Source organism: Theropithecus gelada, chromosome 19, assembly GCF_003255815.1.
Source record: "Theropithecus gelada isolate Dixy chromosome 19, Tgel_1.0, whole genome shotgun sequence".
Classification (NCBI taxonomy): domain Eukaryota; kingdom Metazoa; phylum Chordata; class Mammalia; order Primates; family Cercopithecidae; genus Theropithecus; species Theropithecus gelada.
The window spans coordinates 19,226,891-19,245,626 of record NC_037687.1 but is presented as its reverse complement, the minus strand read 5'-3'; the positions used below and the strand labels follow the sequence as shown (position 1 = coordinate 19,245,626).

The window sequence follows — 18,736 nt, the reverse complement described above, 5'->3', positions numbered from 1 at the left end:
CTCACTGCAACCCTCGCCTCCCGAGTAGTTGGGATTACAGGCGTGTACAGGTATGCACCACCATGCCCGGCTAATTTTTGTATTTTTAGTAGAGACATGGTTTCACCATGTTGGCCAGGCTGGTCTAGAACTCCTGGCCTCAGGTAATCTGCCTGCGCCTCAGCCTCCCAAAGTACAGGGATTACAGACATGAGCCACTGTGCCCGGCCTTAAAATTTTTTTGTAGATGCAGAGTCTCACTATGTTGCCCAGGCTGGTCTTGAACTCCTGGGCTCAAGCTATCCTCCCGCCTCAGCTTCCCAAAATGCTGGGACTACAGTCATGAGCCATCCCACCCATTCTGAATGCTTGCTGTTATACATGTTTTAGGAGCAAGCAGTGTGGTGTGTGAGATGGCATAGCTAAAACCAAAAATGTATTTAGAAGTTGGTTTTAGGCAACCCAACAGTGCCTGCATAGCTTTTCTTAGGAAGAAAACATATCTCTGAACTTTTCTCTCTTTTTTTTTTTGAGACAGAATCTCCGTCACCCGAGCCAGAATGCAGTGGCGTGATCTCGGCTCACTGCAGCCTCCGCCCCCTGGGTTCAAGTGATTCTCCTGCCTCGGCCTCCCGAGTAGCTGGGATTATAGGCGCCTGCCACTACACCTGGCTATTTTTTGTATTTTTAGTAGAGACGGGGTTTCACCATGTTGGCCAGGCTGGTCTTCAACTCCTGACCTCATGATCTGCCTGCCTCGGCCTCCCAAATTGCTGGGATTACAGGTGCAAGCCACCGTGCCCGGCCTTCTCTTTTTGATTTGATTTTTACTAATATGACCTCAACTAGTAGAGATTTGCATAACTTTCTTAGTCCCTCCAATATTTCTGCAGATTGACTTTGCTGAGATATGGATTAAATTCCTATTATGAAGGGGAGATAATGAAGTGATTTTGACTATCCTTTAAACTTACTGAAGAGGCAAGGCATGAACTGATACCTGAAATGTGTTCCCCTAGGCTTGGTACTTTTGTAATAAGGAATATAAGGTCAGAACATATATACTTATAAAGTATGTATACTTATGTATGTTCTAACCTTATATTCATACATAGTTATAAAGCATGTCAGTGAGCATGCAGCCTTCTGCACACCCACTCAAAGAATGCAAAGGCTCTAGAGGGAATTTATGATGTGGAATTTCCCAGAGCCAGATAGCGTTAGCATGAGAGGATCTATCAGTCCAAACCTGGGAAGCAGGATTTCATATTTGAAATTTTCTTTTTCACTATCCCTAAGGAGATGAATTAGATGCCAGTTGACTTCGTGCCTTGTAGGCTTTCTTCTTACCTTGTTTGCAGGCTTTAGTTATGCCCTTAGGTTAACATGCTTAACTTGACTTGGTCTAGTGCCAGAGGAGTCTTGCTGTCTTTGGTGTACTTTTCCTAAGAGTTGAATTGTGTTGGCTTTTGTTGTTGTTTGACACGGAGTCTTGCTCTGTCACCCAGGCTGGAGTGCAGTGGTGTAATCTTGGCTCACTGCAACCTCCACCTCCCAAGTTCAAGTGATTCTCGTGCCTCAGCCTCCCGATTAGCTAGGATTACAAGCGTGTGCCACCACACCTGGCTAATTTTCGTATTTTTAGTTGAGACGAGGTTTCACCATGTTGGGCAGACTGGTCTCGAACTCCTGACCTCAAATGATCATCCTGCCTTGGGTTCCCCAAAGTGCTGAGATTACAAGTGTGAGCCACTTTGCCTGGCTTGAATTGTGTTGGTTTTATTTTATTTTATTTATTTATTTATTTATTTATTTATTTATTTATTTATTTATTTTGAGACGGAGTGTCTCTCTTGTTACCCAGGCTGGAGTGCAATGGCGCAATCTCTGCTCACCCCGCACCTCCGCCTCCCCGGTTCAAGCAATTCTGCCTCAGCCTCCTGAGTACCTGGGAATCCAGGCACGCGCCACCACGCCCGGCTAATTTTGTATTTTTAGTAGAGACAGGGTTTCTTCAATGTTGTTCAGGCTAGTGTCGAACCCCCAACCTCAGGTGATCCACCCACCTCATCTTCCCAAAGTGCTGGGATTACAGGTGTGAGCTACCGCACCTGGCTCTTCACTGTGTTTCTCGATAAGCAATCAAGTGGCCAGATAACTGGAGCATAGCTGGATGGAGATTTGGGCATGCTCTGTTGAACTCTGGGGCTATACTGCCTGCCACCTGCCTCTGCTTTTCCCAGGCATCCTACAAAACTCACTGAAATCTGACTTGCTTCCTGCTCAGAAGAGCCCAGCTGATTGGGTGCCGTGGGAGATCAGACAGTCAGACTCGGACTTTACAGGACACTTTTAAAAGTACATTATCACAAATTAAATATCATCTATTCAATAAACATGTATTTTGTGCCAGGTCTGGTGCTGGGCGTGGAAATGCAGCAGTGAGTCCTGAAAAGAGATTCATTTTTTGGAGAGGCAGACATCGGAGAGTGCGGTGACAAGGGGACCAGAGAGGGCAATGAGGAGTTAGCCCTTCAGCAAGACTAGAGCTTGTAGAGCATGGGCAATCAGAGTGCATGACTCCGGAGTCTAACTGAAGTCAGGCGGGAGACAAGGAGCCTTGAGGAGACGGCCAAGATCTGGACTTGAGGCTTTGCCTAGGCAAAGAAAGTGGGTGTGGCATTGTAGGCTTGGTGCAAGCATGTATGCAAGGCAGGTGTGGAGCATGAAGGCATGCATTGCGGTTCCATCAGGCATGAGTGGTGGGTGTGACCTTGGAAGGGAGACTCGGGGGTGACTGCCTGCCTCAGCTGCTGTCCTACCAAGCATGGCTTTGAACTCCTTGCCAGGTGAGGAGTAAGAGTGCGGTTTGTTCCACACTTGTACAGCGTAAGTACTTTGTACTTTGCAAAGTATTCTGACCTTTCTAAGGTATTTGTACTGGTTTGTTTTGTTTTGTTTTTGAGACAGAGTCTCACTCTGTTGCCCAGGCTGGAGTTCAGTTTTCTTTCTCTCTTTTTTTTTTTTTTTTTTTTTTTTGAGGCAGGGTCTCACTTGCCCAGACAGGAGTACCGTGGCACGATCTTAGCTCACCGCAACCTCTGCCTCCCAGGCTCAAGCAATTCTCCTGCCTCATCTTCCTGAGTAGCTGGGATTACAGGCACTCACCACCACAGCCTGGCTCATTTTTGTATTTTTAGTAGAGACGAGGTTTCACCATATTGGTCAGGCTGGTCTCAAATCTCCTGACCTCAAGTGATCCGTCCGCCTCGGCCTCCCAAAGTGCTGGGATTACAGGCATGAGCCACTGAGCCCGGTCCGCAGTTTTATTTCTTGAGAGCAGGAAACATATCTTCTAGATTTTTTTTTTTTTTTTTTTTTTTTTTTTTTTGAGACTGAGTCTGGCTCTGTCGCCCAGGCTGGAGTGCGGTGGCCGGATCTCAGCTCACTGCAAGCTCCGCCTCCCGGGTTCACGCCATTCTCCTGCCTCAGCCTCCCGAGTAGCTGGGACCACAGGCGCCCGCCACTTCGCCCGGCTAGTTTTTTGTATTTTTTAGTAGAGACGGGGTTTCACCGTGTTAGCCAGGATGGTCTCGATCTCCTGACCTCGTGATCTGCCCGTCTCGGCCTCCCAAAGTGCTGGGATTACAGGCTTGAGCCACCGCGCCCGGCCATCTTCTAGATTTTTGTTTGTACCTAGATCTGTCTCCAGGAGATGTATAATATTGCTGACTGCTTTTGTCAGCTAAAATAATCCTTCTAGAACTGAGAGTAATCAAGGATAATCTAGTCTATCTTTGGTTAAGGTGTTAGAGTCATTGTTGCTTTCGGGAAGGCTTTTTCAAGTAGTATTCTATTCCATGGGGACTGAAATCTCTGAATATATCTTTAAATCAAATTCCCAAGTAATTTAAAATGATACCTTGCTGAGGAAAGCAGACTGTTCCATAATTTGGGAAAGTAAATTACAGCTATAATTATCAGCTAAAACATCCTGTTGGTAGATACCAGAATGTGGATTATGTTTTTATTCATTTTCATGTTCCTTAGCCCTTATACAAGGACCAGCATATGGTTCTCTTCCACAATAAATGTCTGTCCCATAAATACTGAATAAATGAAGTTGAAGTGGGATCAAGCTCTTTGCTTTCACTTTCTGGCATTTTCTATATGACTCTCAATTGTTTTGCTACAGATTTTGAATATTGGTTTAAAAATGATATTCAAGGCCGGGCGCGGTGGCTCAAGCCTGTAATCCTAGCACTTTGGGAGGCCGAGACGGGCGGATCACGAGGTCAGGAGATCGAGACCATCCTGGCTAACACGGTGAAACCCCGTCTCTACTAAAAAATACAAAAAACTAGCCGGGCGAGGTGGCTGGCGCCTGTAGTCCCAGCTACTCGGGAGGCTGAGGCAGGAGAATAGCGTAAACCCGGGAGGCGGAGCTTGCAGTGAGCTGAGATCCGGCCACTGCACTCCAGTCTGGGCGACAGAGCGAGACTCCGTCTCAAAAAAAAAAAAAATAAAAATAAAAATAAAAATGATATTCAGAATTTTGGTTTTGGGCTTTTCTGGATTTTGTTTAGGTTAGAAGACTCTTTGGAAGTCAACTGAAAAGATTTACTGTTCTTCCTTTTTTTGGAATTTTATCTCATAAATATTAGCATTTTTAAAAACTCAGATATGTGGCCGGGCGCAGTGGCCTATAATCCCAGTACTTTGGGAGGCTGAGGTGGGTGGATCGCTTGAAGTCAGGCCAGTCTGGCCAACATGATGAAACCCCGCCTCTACTAAAAATAGAAAAATTAGCCATGAGTGGTGGCGTATACCTGTAATCACTGCTACTCGGGAGGCTGAGGCACGAGAATCACTTGAAGCTGGGAGACAGAGGTTGCAGTGAACTGTGATCATGCCACTGCACTCCAGCCTGAGCAACAGAGCAAGACTCAAAAACAAACAAAAAAATTCAGATATGTGGATTTGGTAGAATATGTCATATACTTGTGTTTTTTGTGTTTTTGTTTGTTTGTTTGTTCGTTTATTTTGAGACAGAGTCTTGCTATGTCGCCCAGGCTGGAGTTTAGTGGCACGATCTTGGCTCACTGAAACCTCCACCTCCCGATTTCAAGCGATTGTCATGCCTCAGCCTCCCAGGTGGGATTACAAGCGTGTGCCACCATGCCTGGCTAATTTTTGTATTTTTAGTAGAGACGGGGTTTCACCATGATGGCCAGGCTGGTGGCCAGGCTGGTTTTGAACTCCTGACCTCAGGTGATCTACCTGCTTCAGCCTCCCTAAGTGTGGGATTACAGGCATGAGCCCCTGCACCCGGCCATAACGTGTCATATACTTGTTAGACATACCAGCACCAACCCCATTTTTCTCCCCACAGTCCCCATTCTCTGGCTTCCAGTCTATCTCATTATCAGCTCTCTATTGCTTTATAACAAATCACCGCAAGCCTGGCAGCTTAAAACAGCAGATATTTATTATCTCACAGTTTCCTTGGGTCAGGATTCTGGGCACAGCTTAGCTAGGTCCTCTGCTCAGGGTCTCATAGGGCTGCAGTCAAGGTGTTGGCTGGGCTACGTTCCTATCCAGAGCGTGGGGTTCTCTCCCAGTGTGGCATGGTTGATGGAAGAATTCACTTCCTGCAGTTGAAGTACAAAGGTCCCTGCTTTCTTCCTGGCTGTCAGTTGAGGCTGCTCTCAGCTCTAGAGGCTGCCTGCGGTTGCTGCCACCAGCTCTCATGATATGGCAGCTGGTGCCAGTGGGTGACTCCCTAGTCGTCTAAGGTGGAGTCTTAGATAACAACTTAACCATGGCAGAGATGATACCATCACCTTTGGCACATTGCAAGTCACAGGTACTTCCTGAACTCAAGGAAAAAGGATTATACAAGGACATGACTCATTGGGGGTTTCCTTAGGGTATGTCTACCAAGTAAGTGATTTCATCCCCTTGGGGAAGTTCTCACTAGTCAGTCCTCTTTACCTCATTGATTTGCAGCAGCTACTTGATCGCTGCTAGCTCAAGCACATGCTCAAAGCTTGGGAACTTGTTTTCTTTTCCTAATAAGCCACGGAAACTATGAAATGACTTTGTATGCGTTAAAAAGTGCTTTCTACTGTATCTAAAGTAAAATATTTTATAAGGAGAAAACTGGTAAAACAAAAACAAAAACAAAAAACTTAGAGCCTTTGCAGAAGCAGAAGAGCCAACTTCATTTTCTTTCCTCTTATTGTTAAAATTAAGTATCCAGGCCGGGCGCGGTGGCTCAAGCCTGTAATCCCAGCACTTTGGGAGGCCGAGACGGGCGGATCACGAGGTCAGAAGATCAAGACCATCCTGGCTAACACGGTGAAACCCCGTCTCTACTAAAAAATACAAAAACAAAACAAAACAAAAAAAAACTAGCCGGGCGAGGTGGCAGACGCCTGTAGTCCCAGCTACTCGGGAGGCTGAGGCAGGAGAATGACGTAAACCCAGGAGGTGGAGCTTGCAGTGAGCTGAGATCCGGCCACTGCACTCCAGCCTGGGCGACAGAGCGAGACTCCATCTCAAAAAAAATAAAAATAAAAATAAAAATAAAATAAAATTAAGTTTCCAGGCCAGAAACAGGGGCTCATGCCTTTAATCCTAACACTTTGTGAGGCCACAGTGGGAGGATTTCTTGAGCCCAAGAGTTTGAGACCAGTCTGGACAACATAGGGAGAACCCATCTCTGTTTTATTTATTTATTTATTTATTTATGAGACAGGGTCTCACTCTGTCACCCAGGCTGGAATATAGTGGTGTGATCACAGCTCACTGTAACCTTGACCTCCTGAGTTCAAGCGATCCTCCCACCTCAGCCTCCCTAGCAGCTGGGACTACAGGCACATGCCACCACACCCAAATAATTTATTTTTTGTATTATTATTATTATTTGAAACAGAGTCTTGTTCTGTCACCAGGCTGGAGTGCAGTGACGCGATCTCAGCTCACTGCAACCTCCTCCTCCCAGGCTCAAGTGATTCTCCTGCATCAGCCTCCTGAGTAGCTGGGACTACAGGTGTGCGCCACCATGCCCAGCTGAATTTTGTATTTTTAGTAGAGACGGGGTTTCACCACGTTGGCCAGGATGGTCTCAATCTTTTGGCCTCATGATCCGCCAGCCTCGGCCTCCCAAAGTGCTGGGATTACAGTCGTGAGCCACTGTGCCCGACAATTTTTTGTGTTTCTTTTTTTTTTTTTTTTTTTTTTTTTTGAGACGGAGTCTCGCTCTGTCACCCAGGCTGGAGTGCAGTGGCCGGATCTCAGCTCACTGCAAGCTCCGCCTCCCAGGTTCACGCCATTCTCCTGCCTCAGCCTCCCGAGTAGCTGGGACTACAGGCGCCCGCCACCTCGCCCGGCTAGTTTTTTGTATTTTTTTAGTAGAGACGGGGTTTCACCGTGTCAGCCAGGATGGTCTCGATCTCCTGCCCTCGTGATCCGCCCGTCTCGGCCTCCCAAAGTGCTGGGATTACAGGCTTGAGCCACCGCGCCCGGCCAATTTTTTGTGTTTCTTATAGAGATGGGGTTTCACCATGTTCCCCAGGTTTCTTCTATTTTTATATTAAATATTTTTTTAAAGAGAAAAAGTTAAATTTCCAGAAGATGAGCTATAACCAGAGTCCATTTTAATTAATGTTAATACCGATACTGTGGAAAGAAAATGTTTAATATTTTAAGCTGAATATCTCATGTGATCAATGACTGTATACCTTATAAGAAAGACTAACATGGCCGGGCATGGTGGCTCACACCTGTAATCCTAGCACTTTGGGAGGCCGAGGCAGGTGGATCACAAGGTCAGGAGATCGAGACCATCCTGGCTAACACAGTGAAACCCCGTCTCTACTAAAAATACAAAAAGGTAGCCGGGTGTGGTGGCACGCACCTGTTGTTCCAGCTACTCAGGAGGCTGAGACAGGAGAATCACTTGAACCTAGGAGGCGGAGGTTGCAATGAGCCAAGACTGCGCTACTGTGCTCCAGCCTGGGCCACAGAGCGAGGGCCACTCCGTCTCAAAAAATAAAAATAAATAAGAAAGACTAACGTTCAGATTTAAGATTTTTGGAAGTTCATATCTCATCTCATCCCCCATAATCATTTTATTTTTTTTATTTTATTTTTTTATTTTTATTTTATTTTTTTTTTTTTTTGAGACGGAGTCTTGCTCTGCCGCCCAGGCTGGAGTACAGTGGCCGGATCTCAGCTCACTGCAAGCTCCGCCTCCCGGGTTCACGCCATTCTCCTGCCTCAGCCTCCCGAGTAGCTGGGACTACAGGCGCCCGCCACCTCGCCCGGCTAGTTTTTTTTTGTATTTTTAGTAGAGACGGGGTTTCACCGTCTTAGCCAGGATGGTCTCGATCTCCTGACCTCGTGATCCGCCCATCTCGGCCTCCCAAAGTGCTGGGATTACAGGCTTGAGCCACCGCGCCCGGCCAATCATTTTATATTTGAAGTTCAGAGACAAAAATTTTAGTTTTGCACCCCAGTTGTATTCCTTTTTTTTTTTTTTTTTTTTGAGATGGAATCTTGCTCTGTTGCCCAGGCTGGAGTGCAGTGATGTGATCTTGGCTCACTGCAGCCTCCACCTCCTGGGTTTAAGCGATTCTTGTGCCTCAGCAAGTAGCTAGGATTACAGGTGTACACCACCATGCCCATCTAAGTTTTTGCATTTTTAGGAGAGACAGGATTTTGCCATGTTGGCCAGGCTGGTCTCAAACTCCTGAGCTCAAGTGATCCATCCATCTTGGCCTCCTAAAGTGCTGAGATTACAGGCATGAGCCATCATGCCAGCCTCTCATGGTGTTAATCAAATCTGATTTCTGTTGTGAAGTTATTGATTTTCAGATACATTATTCAGCTGTGGCTTTTAATAATGGATCTTTTAATAATGGATGCTTGAATGACAGAGTTACAGGATTTAAAATCATCATAATAGTAAATGTTAATAGCATAGTACTCATCAAAGTTGTTCACAGAAGTTCTGCTACACGCACATACCAGTTACCCTATTCTTTTTTTTTTTTTTTTTTCTCTTGAGACTGAGTCTCACTCGCTGGGATGCAGTGGCGTGATCTCAGCTCTCTGCAACCTCCACCCCCTGGGTTCAAGCAAATTATCCTGCCTCATCCTCCTGAGTAGCTGGGATTACAGGCACACTCCATCACACCTGGCTAATTTTTGTATTTTTAGCAGAGATATTGTCTCACTATGTTGGCCAGGCTGGTCTTGAACTCCTGACTTCAAGTGATCTGCCCACATCAGTCTCTCAAAGTGCTGGGATTACAGGCATGAGCCACTGTGCCTGGCCAGTTACCCTATCCTTGCATTATCAAATTCTCTCTCTAGACTGGCTTTTTGGCATATAAGCATGTGCTAGTACCTCCTATCTTTAAGAACAGTCAAAGACAACAGGCTGGGCATAGTGGCTTACATCTATAATCCCGGCACTTTGGGAGGCTGAGGCCGGTGTATCATTTGAAGCCAGGAATTCAAGACCAGCCTGGCCAACATGCCAAAACCCCGTCTCTACTAAAAATACAAAAATTAGTTGTGTGTGGTAGCAGGCACCTGTAATCCCAGCTGCTCTGGAGGTCGAGGCGGGGGAATCACCTGAAGCCACGAGGTGGAGGTTGCAGTGAGCCATGATTGCACCACTGCACTCCAGCCTGAGCGATAGAGTAAAAGTCTGTCTTAAAAAAAAAAAAAAGAAAAGAAAAAAGGAAAAAAACCTCCTTTGACTTACCGCTTGGCCTTGCTTTGTACCTGGGATTTGTTTTAATGAGGTATGGTAAGATGACAAGCATGGAGACAACTGCTCTGTTGAAAGGGAAGTTTATTACTTACAGCTCCAGAGGAGGGGGCACACCGTGCCATGCAGGGCCACATGGGGAAGCACCTGGGTCAGTGGGCGACAGTGGAGGGAGGGAAAACACGGCCCAGAACTTTTATAGTGATTTCCTTAGGAAGGAACGGGCATGGCATGGCAGGCAAGTTTGAGCAAGCTTAGGTTAGATAGTTGAAATAATTTTGGCAGGCTCTGCGCTAGAGTGGTCTCTAGTTGGTCAGTACCTGGCCCTGGGGTGATTTACGGCTGGGAAATTATTGGCTTTGTGTGTTGGCATTAAATGAAGAAGATGATTGGGAATGTGGGCTTTGATTGGTTGATTTGCATATGAATGGCATGTTCTTTGGCAAGCTGTTTGCTGTCTGTAGTAATAAGCTAGTCCTGGGAAGGGCAGTCTCTCCAAGCCCCAGAATGTCAAAGCAAGATAAAAAAAAACATAATTAATAGTCCAGGCTCATGCCTATAATCCCAATATTTTGAGGGGCCAAGGCGGGAGGATCTCTTGAGTCTAGGAGTTCAAGAACAGCCTGGGCAATATAGTGAGACTTCAGCTCTGCAAAAACATTTCTTAAAAATTAGCCAGGCGTGGTAGCACCACTTGTAGTCCCAGCTACTCAGGAGGCTGAGGCGGGAGGATTGCTTGTGTTCGGGCACAACATGGCCACTGCAGTCTAGCCTGGGCAACAGAGCGAGACCCTGTCTCAAAAAGAAAAAGAAGAAAGCATGATTAACACACACCCTGTCTTTTGGCACCTGTTATGTTTGTTTGATCTCCCTTATGATAAACATCAAAGACTTTGTGATTGCTGCTTCCGCTTCCTCTTCATCTCCACATTCTCTTCCAACCTTGTTTCCCCGCTGCTGAGCTCCCTATGACCTTCATGTTACTAAATCTGAATTTTCGTTATTCATTTATATATTTATTTTTTAGAGACAGGTTCTTGCTATGTTGCCCAGACTGGTCTTATACTCCTGAGCTCAGGCGATCCTCCCGCCTCAGCCTCCCATAGTGCTGGGATTACAGGCGTGAGCTACCGCGCCCAGCCTCAGATTCTCTTCTGCGTTCTTATTCTGCTTGATCTCTCAGCAGCATTTCGCACAGGTTACTCTTCTCTCCATGAAATTCTTCTCTTGGCCGAGCGCAGTCTGGGCAACATAATGAGACCCCATCTCTACAACAAATACAAAATGTAGCCAGGCGTGTTGGTGTGTACCTCTTGTCCCAGCTCATTGTCTTGCCATGTTGCCCAGGCTGGTCTCAAACTCCTGACCTCAGCCATCTGCCTGCCTCGGCCTCCCAAAGCGCTGCAATTATAGGCATGAGCCACCGATTTTATGTTTCTGTAGGTCAGAAAGCCAACATGGGCACTCTGGGCTAAAATCAAGGTGTTGCCCATTGAGCCCATGGACTGGTTCCTTGCCTTTTCCAGCCCGTTGAGGCCACCTGCATTCTTTGCTCATGGTCCCCTCCTCCATGATAAAGGCCAGCAGCATAGCATCTCTCCGACCCTTACATCATCAAGACTTTCTCTGCCCACATCTGGGAAAGGTTCTCTACTTTTTTTTTTTTTTTCTTGAGACGGAGTCTCGCTCTGTTGCCTAGGCTGGAGTGCAGTGGCCGGATCTCGGCTCACTGCAAGTTCCGCCTGCCGGGTTTACGCCATTCTCCTGCCTCAGCCTCCCGAGTAGCTGGGACTACAGGCGCCCGCCACCTCGCCCAGCTAGTTTTTTGTATTTTTTAGTGGAGACGGGATTTCACCATGTTAGCCAGGATGGTCTCGATCTCCTGACCTCGTGATCCACCAGTCTCGGCCTCCCAAAGTGCTGGGATTACAGGGGTTCTCTACTTTTAAGAGTCATGTGATGACAGTAGACCCACCCAGATAATCCAGGTTAATCTCTCCATCTCAGGGTCCTTAACCTTAATTACATTGGCAGAATTATTTTTCCCATGTTTTGTAAAGTACCATATTTAGGGTTCTGAGGATTAGCATGTGGACCCTTTTGGGAGCCATTATTCTGCCAACCACAGTTCCCATCCCAAGTGAGCAAAAACCAGAGTTGTCCCCATGACTTTCAAGGCCCTTAGAGTCAATCTCCACTTGCCACTCTAGCTCTCTCCCTCACTCCTAACGCTCAGCACCCTGGTTTCAAATAGCCAGTACTGAACCCAGTGTGTTCCCACAGGGCCTTTGTGCTTGGCTCTTTCTTCTGCCTAAACCATACCTCTCTCCAGCCCTTTTCTTGGTTGATTTCTCCTTCTCATTCTGATCTCAGCTTTGATGTCACCTCAGAGACATGGAAATTCCAAAAAGCCTTCTAACCATCACTGTCATGTGACCCCAGTCGCCCCAAAGCAACTGCCACGGCTGATGGGTTTCTTGTTGGTGTGTATTTTTGGTGTCTCACTCCCTCCATCTTAACCGCCCCATGTGTAAAAGCCTCAACTGTCTGTTCTCTGATGTCAGAATGGTGTGTGGCACATAGTAGGTACTCAGTAAACACCTGCCAAGTGACACTGGAAGAAGATGATTGGTGCTTTTGCTTATGCACCAGGATAGGCCACTGCAGGACCATAGCGTGAACACAGATTTCAAGTCATTGGACCTTGACATTTCATAGTTCTTTTCTTTTTCTTTGCTTTTTTTTTTTGAGACGGAGGCTCACTCTGTTGCCCAGGCTGGAGTTCAGTGGCGCGATCTCAGCTCACTGCAACCTCTGCTTCCCTGGTTCAAGCAGTTCTCCTGTCTCAACCTCCTGAGTAGCTGGGATTACAGGGGTGCACCAACACGCCCAGCTTTTTTGTATTTTTAGTAGAGATGGGGTTTCATCATGTTGGCCAGGCTAGTCTCAAACTCCTGACCTCAGGCAATCCGTCTGCGTAGGCCTCCCAAAGTGCTGGGATTACAGGCATGAGCCACTGCCTCCGGCCTTTTTTTTTTTTTTTTTTTCCTTTCGTCTTAATAACAAGGTCTCTTACGCTGGCTGGAGTACAGTGGCGTGTTCATAGCTCACTACAGCCGCTAACTCATGGGCTCAAGCCATCCTCCTGTCTCAGCCTCCCGAGGGACTGGGACTACAGGTATACCACCATGCCCAGCTAATTTTCAAATTTTTGAAGAGAGTGGGTCTCACCATGTTGCCCAGGCCGATCTTAAGTTTCTGGGCTCAAGTGATCCTCCTGCCTTGGCCTCCCAAACTGTTGGGATTAGACATGAGCCACTAATGCCTTACAATAGTTTTTGATGAGTTATTTGCATTGCTTAATCTTTAACATATAATGGGAAATGTTTTGAATATTTGTGTATAATTTTATATTATTATTATTGTTGAGACAGAGTCTTACTCTGTTGCCTAGGCTGGAGTGCAGTGGCACAATCTTGGCTCACTACAACCTCTGCCTCCCAGGTTTAAGCAGTTCTCCTCACCCACCTGAGTAGCTGGGATTACAGGTACATGACACCATGCCCAGCTAATTTTCTTTTCTTTTCTTTTTTTTTTTTTTTTGAGATGGAGTCTCACTCTGTCACTCAGGCTAGAGTACAATGGCATGATCTCGGCTCACTGCAACCTCTGCCTCCCGGGTTCAAGCAGTTCTCCTGCCTCAGCCTCCTGAGCAACTGGAATTACAGGTGTGCACCACCATGCCTGACTAATTTTTGTATTTTTAGTAGAGACAGGGTTTCACCATGATGGCCAGCCTGGTCTCGAGCTCCTGACCTCAGGCAATCCGCCCATCTTGGCCTCCCAAAGTTCTGGGATTATAGGCGTGAGCCACCGTGCCCAGCCAATTTTTGTATTTTTAATAGAGACAGCGTTTTACCATGTTGGCCAGGCTGGTCTCAAACTCCTGACCTCAAGTGATCTGCCTGCCTCAGCCTCCCAAAGTGCTGGGATTACAGGCATGAGCCACCATGCCTGGCCTTTATATTGATTTTGTGCAAATCAAATTCATGAAATGTGACGGTACTGCATTTTCGTAAGGCAGCTTATCTATAGTCAGAATGGCAGACCTCGTTTGGTTTGATTTCTCAATATGGAAGATCTTTACTCTTGGGGATAAAATGATGACTGTTCTTTTCTCACACCCTCCTCTGTCACCTCCCTTTCAGAAAGCATGCTCTGAATTGCCATCGGATGAAGCCTGCTCTGTTCAGCGTGCTCTGTGAGATCAAGGAAAAGACAGGTAGGCTGTTTAGAAGACACTTCCTGGCCGAGCACAGTGGCTCATGCCTGTAATCCCAGCACTTTCGGAGGCTGAGGTGGGCAGATCACCTGAGGTTGGATTCGAGACCAGCCTAACCAACATGGAGAAACCCTGTCTCTATTAAAAATACAAAAATTAGCCAAGCGTGGTGACACATGCCTGTAATCCCAGCTACTTGGGGGGGCTAAGGCAGGAGAATCACTTGAACCTGGGAGGCGGAGGTTACAGTGAGCCGAGATGACGCCACTGCACTCCAGCCTGGGCAATAACAGTGAAACTCTGTTACAAAAAAAAAACCACTTCCTATGTGTGTTTAGAGCTGCGGCAGCCACACATACCTCTGGTCTTGTCTCAGCCCTGATGTGCATGGTGGGCAATTTTGCTCGTCCCTTCTGTCTTGCAGAAGACCGCTAGGATGGTTTCTTTCTGCCTTATCCTTGCCCTGGTTTCTGGTATGCACACTGATTTATTTTGTAGTTTATAACTGAGAAATACTGTTGCAAATCAGTAACAAGCAGCTGCATTCTAGGTTGAAGATCTAAGAGGTGCTTAGCATTCAGTTATATAGAAAAAGTAAAAATGACAGACTTAGGGAAGTTGAATAAGAACAATTTTGTCAGCTGGGCACGATGGCTCACACCTGTAATCCCAGCACTTTGGGAGGCTGAGGCAGGTGGATCACGAAGTCAGGTGTTCAAGACCAGCCTGGCCAAGATGGTGAAACCGCGTCTCTACTAAAAATACAAAATTAGCTGGGTGTGGTGGTACATGCCTGTAATCCCAGCTACTTGAGTGGCTGAGGCAGGAGAATCACCTCAGGAGAATCCTGAACCCAGGAGGCGGAGGTTGCAGTGAGCCGAGATCGCGCCATTGCACTCCAGCCTGGGCAACAAGAGTAAGACTCTGTCTCAAAAAAAAAAAAGAAAGAAAAGAAAAGTTGAAAAAATAGCACAGAGTTCTCATATCTCCTTCTTTGGGCTTCCTATCTCGTCAACGCCTTCAGAGCCATAGTACAAATATGGAAACCAGGAAATTACGTTGAGTACAGAGCTCTTTAACTGAACTACAGACCTCATTTGGAGTTCCCCAGTTTTTGCCCTAATGCCCTTTTCTGCCCTGAATCCCACATTGTATTGAGTCATCATGTCTCTTTGGTCCCCTGTGATCTGTGACCTTGTCATCCATGAACGATGTTGACCATTTTAAGGAGAAGCGCTCAGTCATTTTGCAGAACATCTGTCAGTGCGGTTTGTCTGACGTTTCCTCTAGATTGGACCGAAGTTGTGAGTTTGTGGCCAGAGTTCCACAGAGGTGATGTGTGTGTCCTCGGCACATTGTGTCGGGGAAAACATGCTGTCAGTATGTCCTGTCACTGCTACCATTGACCTTGATCACTTGGTCAAGGTTAATAACAATTTGAAAATAGCTTACAAGTGGGGCCACCAAATAAGGTATTTAAATCAGTGGTCGTCTGCACAAAGGGTCACTTGATTTCTTTGAGTGAGTTGGTCTCTTGAGGTCAATTATTTGAATTTTGTGTGTCACTTCGGAGCATAGCACTTCATATATGCAGAGGCTTCTGGAAAGTGTATATGTTGTACAAAAGTGTGTTTCTTTCTGAACACTGTTTTGGTGCAAGATTGATGTGTACTTGACATATACAGTGATAGAGAACAGCAAGAGGGTCTGGATCCTGCCTCCACCTCTGGCTACATGACCCTGGTCCTTGGCTGAACCTTTCTCTGTTCCTGGCCCTCCTCTGATTTGGGGGCAATAATAATACTTAGCTCGTGGTTACTGAGGACTGTTGAGGACTGTGTGAATTCATATATGTAAGCATGTCTCCTGCCCAGCTGTCAGAAGGGATGTGGTAACTAAAGGAGAAATTCAAGTTTAAATCTACATTTAAGTTTCACCTAAATGCTATGAGGACATGATGTCCCTAACCCTCACCAGTGTGAATTTATTTTTATTTTTATTTTTTTGAGATGGAGTTTCACTCTTGTTGCCCAGGCTGGAGTGCAATGGCGCGATCTTGGTTCACTGCAAACTCCGCCTCCTGGGTTCAAGCGATTCTCCTGCCTCAGCCTCCCGAGTAGCTGGGATTACAGGTGCCCGCCACCACACCCAGCTAATTTTTTGTATTTTTTATTAGAGATGGGGTTTCACCATGTTAGCAGCCTGGTCTTGAACTCCTGACCTCAGGTGATCCACCTGCCTCTGCCTCTCAAAGTGCTGGGATTACAGGCGTGAGCCACCACACCTGGGCTTTTTTTTTTGTTTTTTTTTTTTTTTTTTTTGAGACAGGGTCTCACTCTGTCAGCCAGGCTGGAGGGCAGTGACATAATCTCGGCCCACTTCAGCCTCTTGGGTGGGTGATCCTCCCACTCCATCCTCCCAAGTAGCTGGGACTACAGGTGCAAGCCAACTTGCCCAGCTAATTTTTGTATTTTTTGTAGAGAGAGGATTTTGTCATGTTGCCCAGGTTGGTCTCAAACTCCTGGCCTCCCAAAGTGCCAGGATTACGTGCATGAGCCACTGTGCCCAACCAGGCTTGTATTCTGTTCTGCCTCTGCCTGCTTCACCCAATCCTCTAAGGAGCCCTGATTCCTTTCAGAGTAAATCTTGGCCCTTGATGTGCTCATTGCTGTTGGGGTGTTGCTGCTCTTGGACACTCTTAGGACACAGAGCTAAGGAATATTTGTGGGTTATTACAGACGTGTGTGTACACACACACAGGTGCGCACACATTCACATCTGTTCTCGTATGTCTGTATATGTTAAAAACCATGCGTTCATTACAATATCTTTATTTTTGTTTATTCATTCATTCATTCATTCATTCATTCATTCTCACTCTCTTGCCCAGCCTGGAGTGCAGTGGTGCAATCTCAGCCTCCCAGGTTCAAGCATTTCTCCTGCCTCAGCCTCCGAGTAGCTGGGATTATGGTGTGCACTACCACGCCTGGCTAATTTTGTATTTTTAGTAGAGACAGGGTTTCATCATGTTGGCCAGACTCGTCTCAAACTCCTGACCTCAAGTGACGCGCCCGCCTCATCCTCCCAAAGTGCTGGGATTACAGATGTGAGCCACCGTGCCCAGCTTATTTTTATTTTTGAGACAGGGTCTCATGCTGTCACCAGGCTGGAATGCAATGGTGAAGTCACAGCTCATTGCAGCCTCAACCTTCTGGGCTCAAGCAATCCTCCCACCTTGGCCTCCCAAAGGGCCGGGATTACATGCGTGAGCCACTGCACCTGGCCCATTCCAATATCTTTAATTCTAGTTCACCACAGGGTTCCCACTATTTTTCTCTCTTTCCAGGTTTGTGACTCCTTTCTCCAACAGTGAGAGCCTGCTCCTGTTGTCCTCAGTACTTTTGCTTGTGTAATCCATCTCCCACCTTCACCCCCAAGTATACTTAATCCCCCAGCCAAGCAGACCCCTCTTTGTCCCCACCCCCCAGCAGACTGATGCTGCTGACAGCCTCCACTTGATCCGCCCCCTGTTGGTCTCCAACACCCAGTGCCAGGTCATCCTCCCCGCCGGGGCCAGTTGCTGGGCTGTGATGCCCCTGGCTTCCTGCCCACCTCAGATGCCTCTCAGGGGTGTGTGAATATTTGATGACCTATCTTATCTGTTCCTTATTTAAATTGTGGGGAGCAGGTGCTATGGAAATTGAAACACAATGGTTAGGCTTTCCTGGGGAACCAGACACACAAGTTTCTTGTTAGCAGGGAACTGGTTTTAAGCAAATTTGCCCTCAACTCCCTGGCAGCACTCCCTGCTGGTGCTTCAGCATTCGTATGGTGAGCTGGACAAGTGGGGACCCTGCACCCGAACAAGCCCCAAGTCCTGTGGGCTGAGGGAACTGCTCAGAGAGGACACGGCCAGTGTGTATCCACCCCCTGGAGACACTGGCTGTGGTCACGTGTTCCTTAGTATTGTGGAATTGTGTAATGTTGGCCCATTTCACTTTTCACCTAATAAAAATAAGTCAGTGTCAGGACCACCTGCAGAGGCATGTGTACCACTAGGCACAGGCAGCCCAAATTGTCCCCTGCTCACCCCTGACCCTGACCCCAGGAAGCAGCCTTTGGGGGCTCCCCATTGCCCACAGCAGGTGTTTAGCAATGCAACATCTGGAATTTAGTAATAATAAAAAGCTATTTTAAAAAGTACTTTTAAGGCTGGGTGCCATGACTCACGCCTATAATCCCAGCACTTTGGGAGGCCAAGACGGGTGGACCACCTGAGATCGGGAGTTCGAGACCAGCCTGACCAACATAGCGAAACCCCGTCTCTACTAAAAATGCAAACATTAGCTAGGTGGTGGCATGTGCCTATAATCCCAGTTACTCAGGAGGCTGAGGCAGGAGAGTTGCTTGAACCCAGGAGGCGAAGATTGCAGTGAGACAACATGCGCCACTGCACTCCAGCCTGGGCAACAGAGTAAGACCCTGTCTAAAAAAAAAAAGAAGTACTTTAATCAACTGTAGTGTCGGGAAGCTGTCATTCTTGACCTTCTTCCTACCTGTGAGCTGCTGGGGCTGAATGAGAAACTGGTTTTTGAGAGTGTGAGTGTTCAACCTGGGCACGCCTCTTCATGATTCCAGCTGCGCCTGTGTGGATGTTACTGCATGAGTCTGTTAGTCTCAAATTCAGCAGT

General features: G+C 47.0%; 1 protein-coding gene across 1 annotated transcript in view; it reads left to right on the top strand.

The window, feature by feature from the left end:
- Positions 1 to 18,736, top strand: part of PBX4 (PBX homeobox 4) — a 61,104-nt gene that overhangs the window by 7,668 nt on the left and 34,700 nt on the right. The window contains exon 2 of the mRNA XM_025367421.1: positions 13,972 to 14,045. Within this exon, the coding sequence (XP_025223206.1) occupies positions 13,972 to 14,045 (74 nt within the window). The remainder of the gene's footprint in view (positions 1 to 13,971; positions 14,046 to 18,736) is intronic.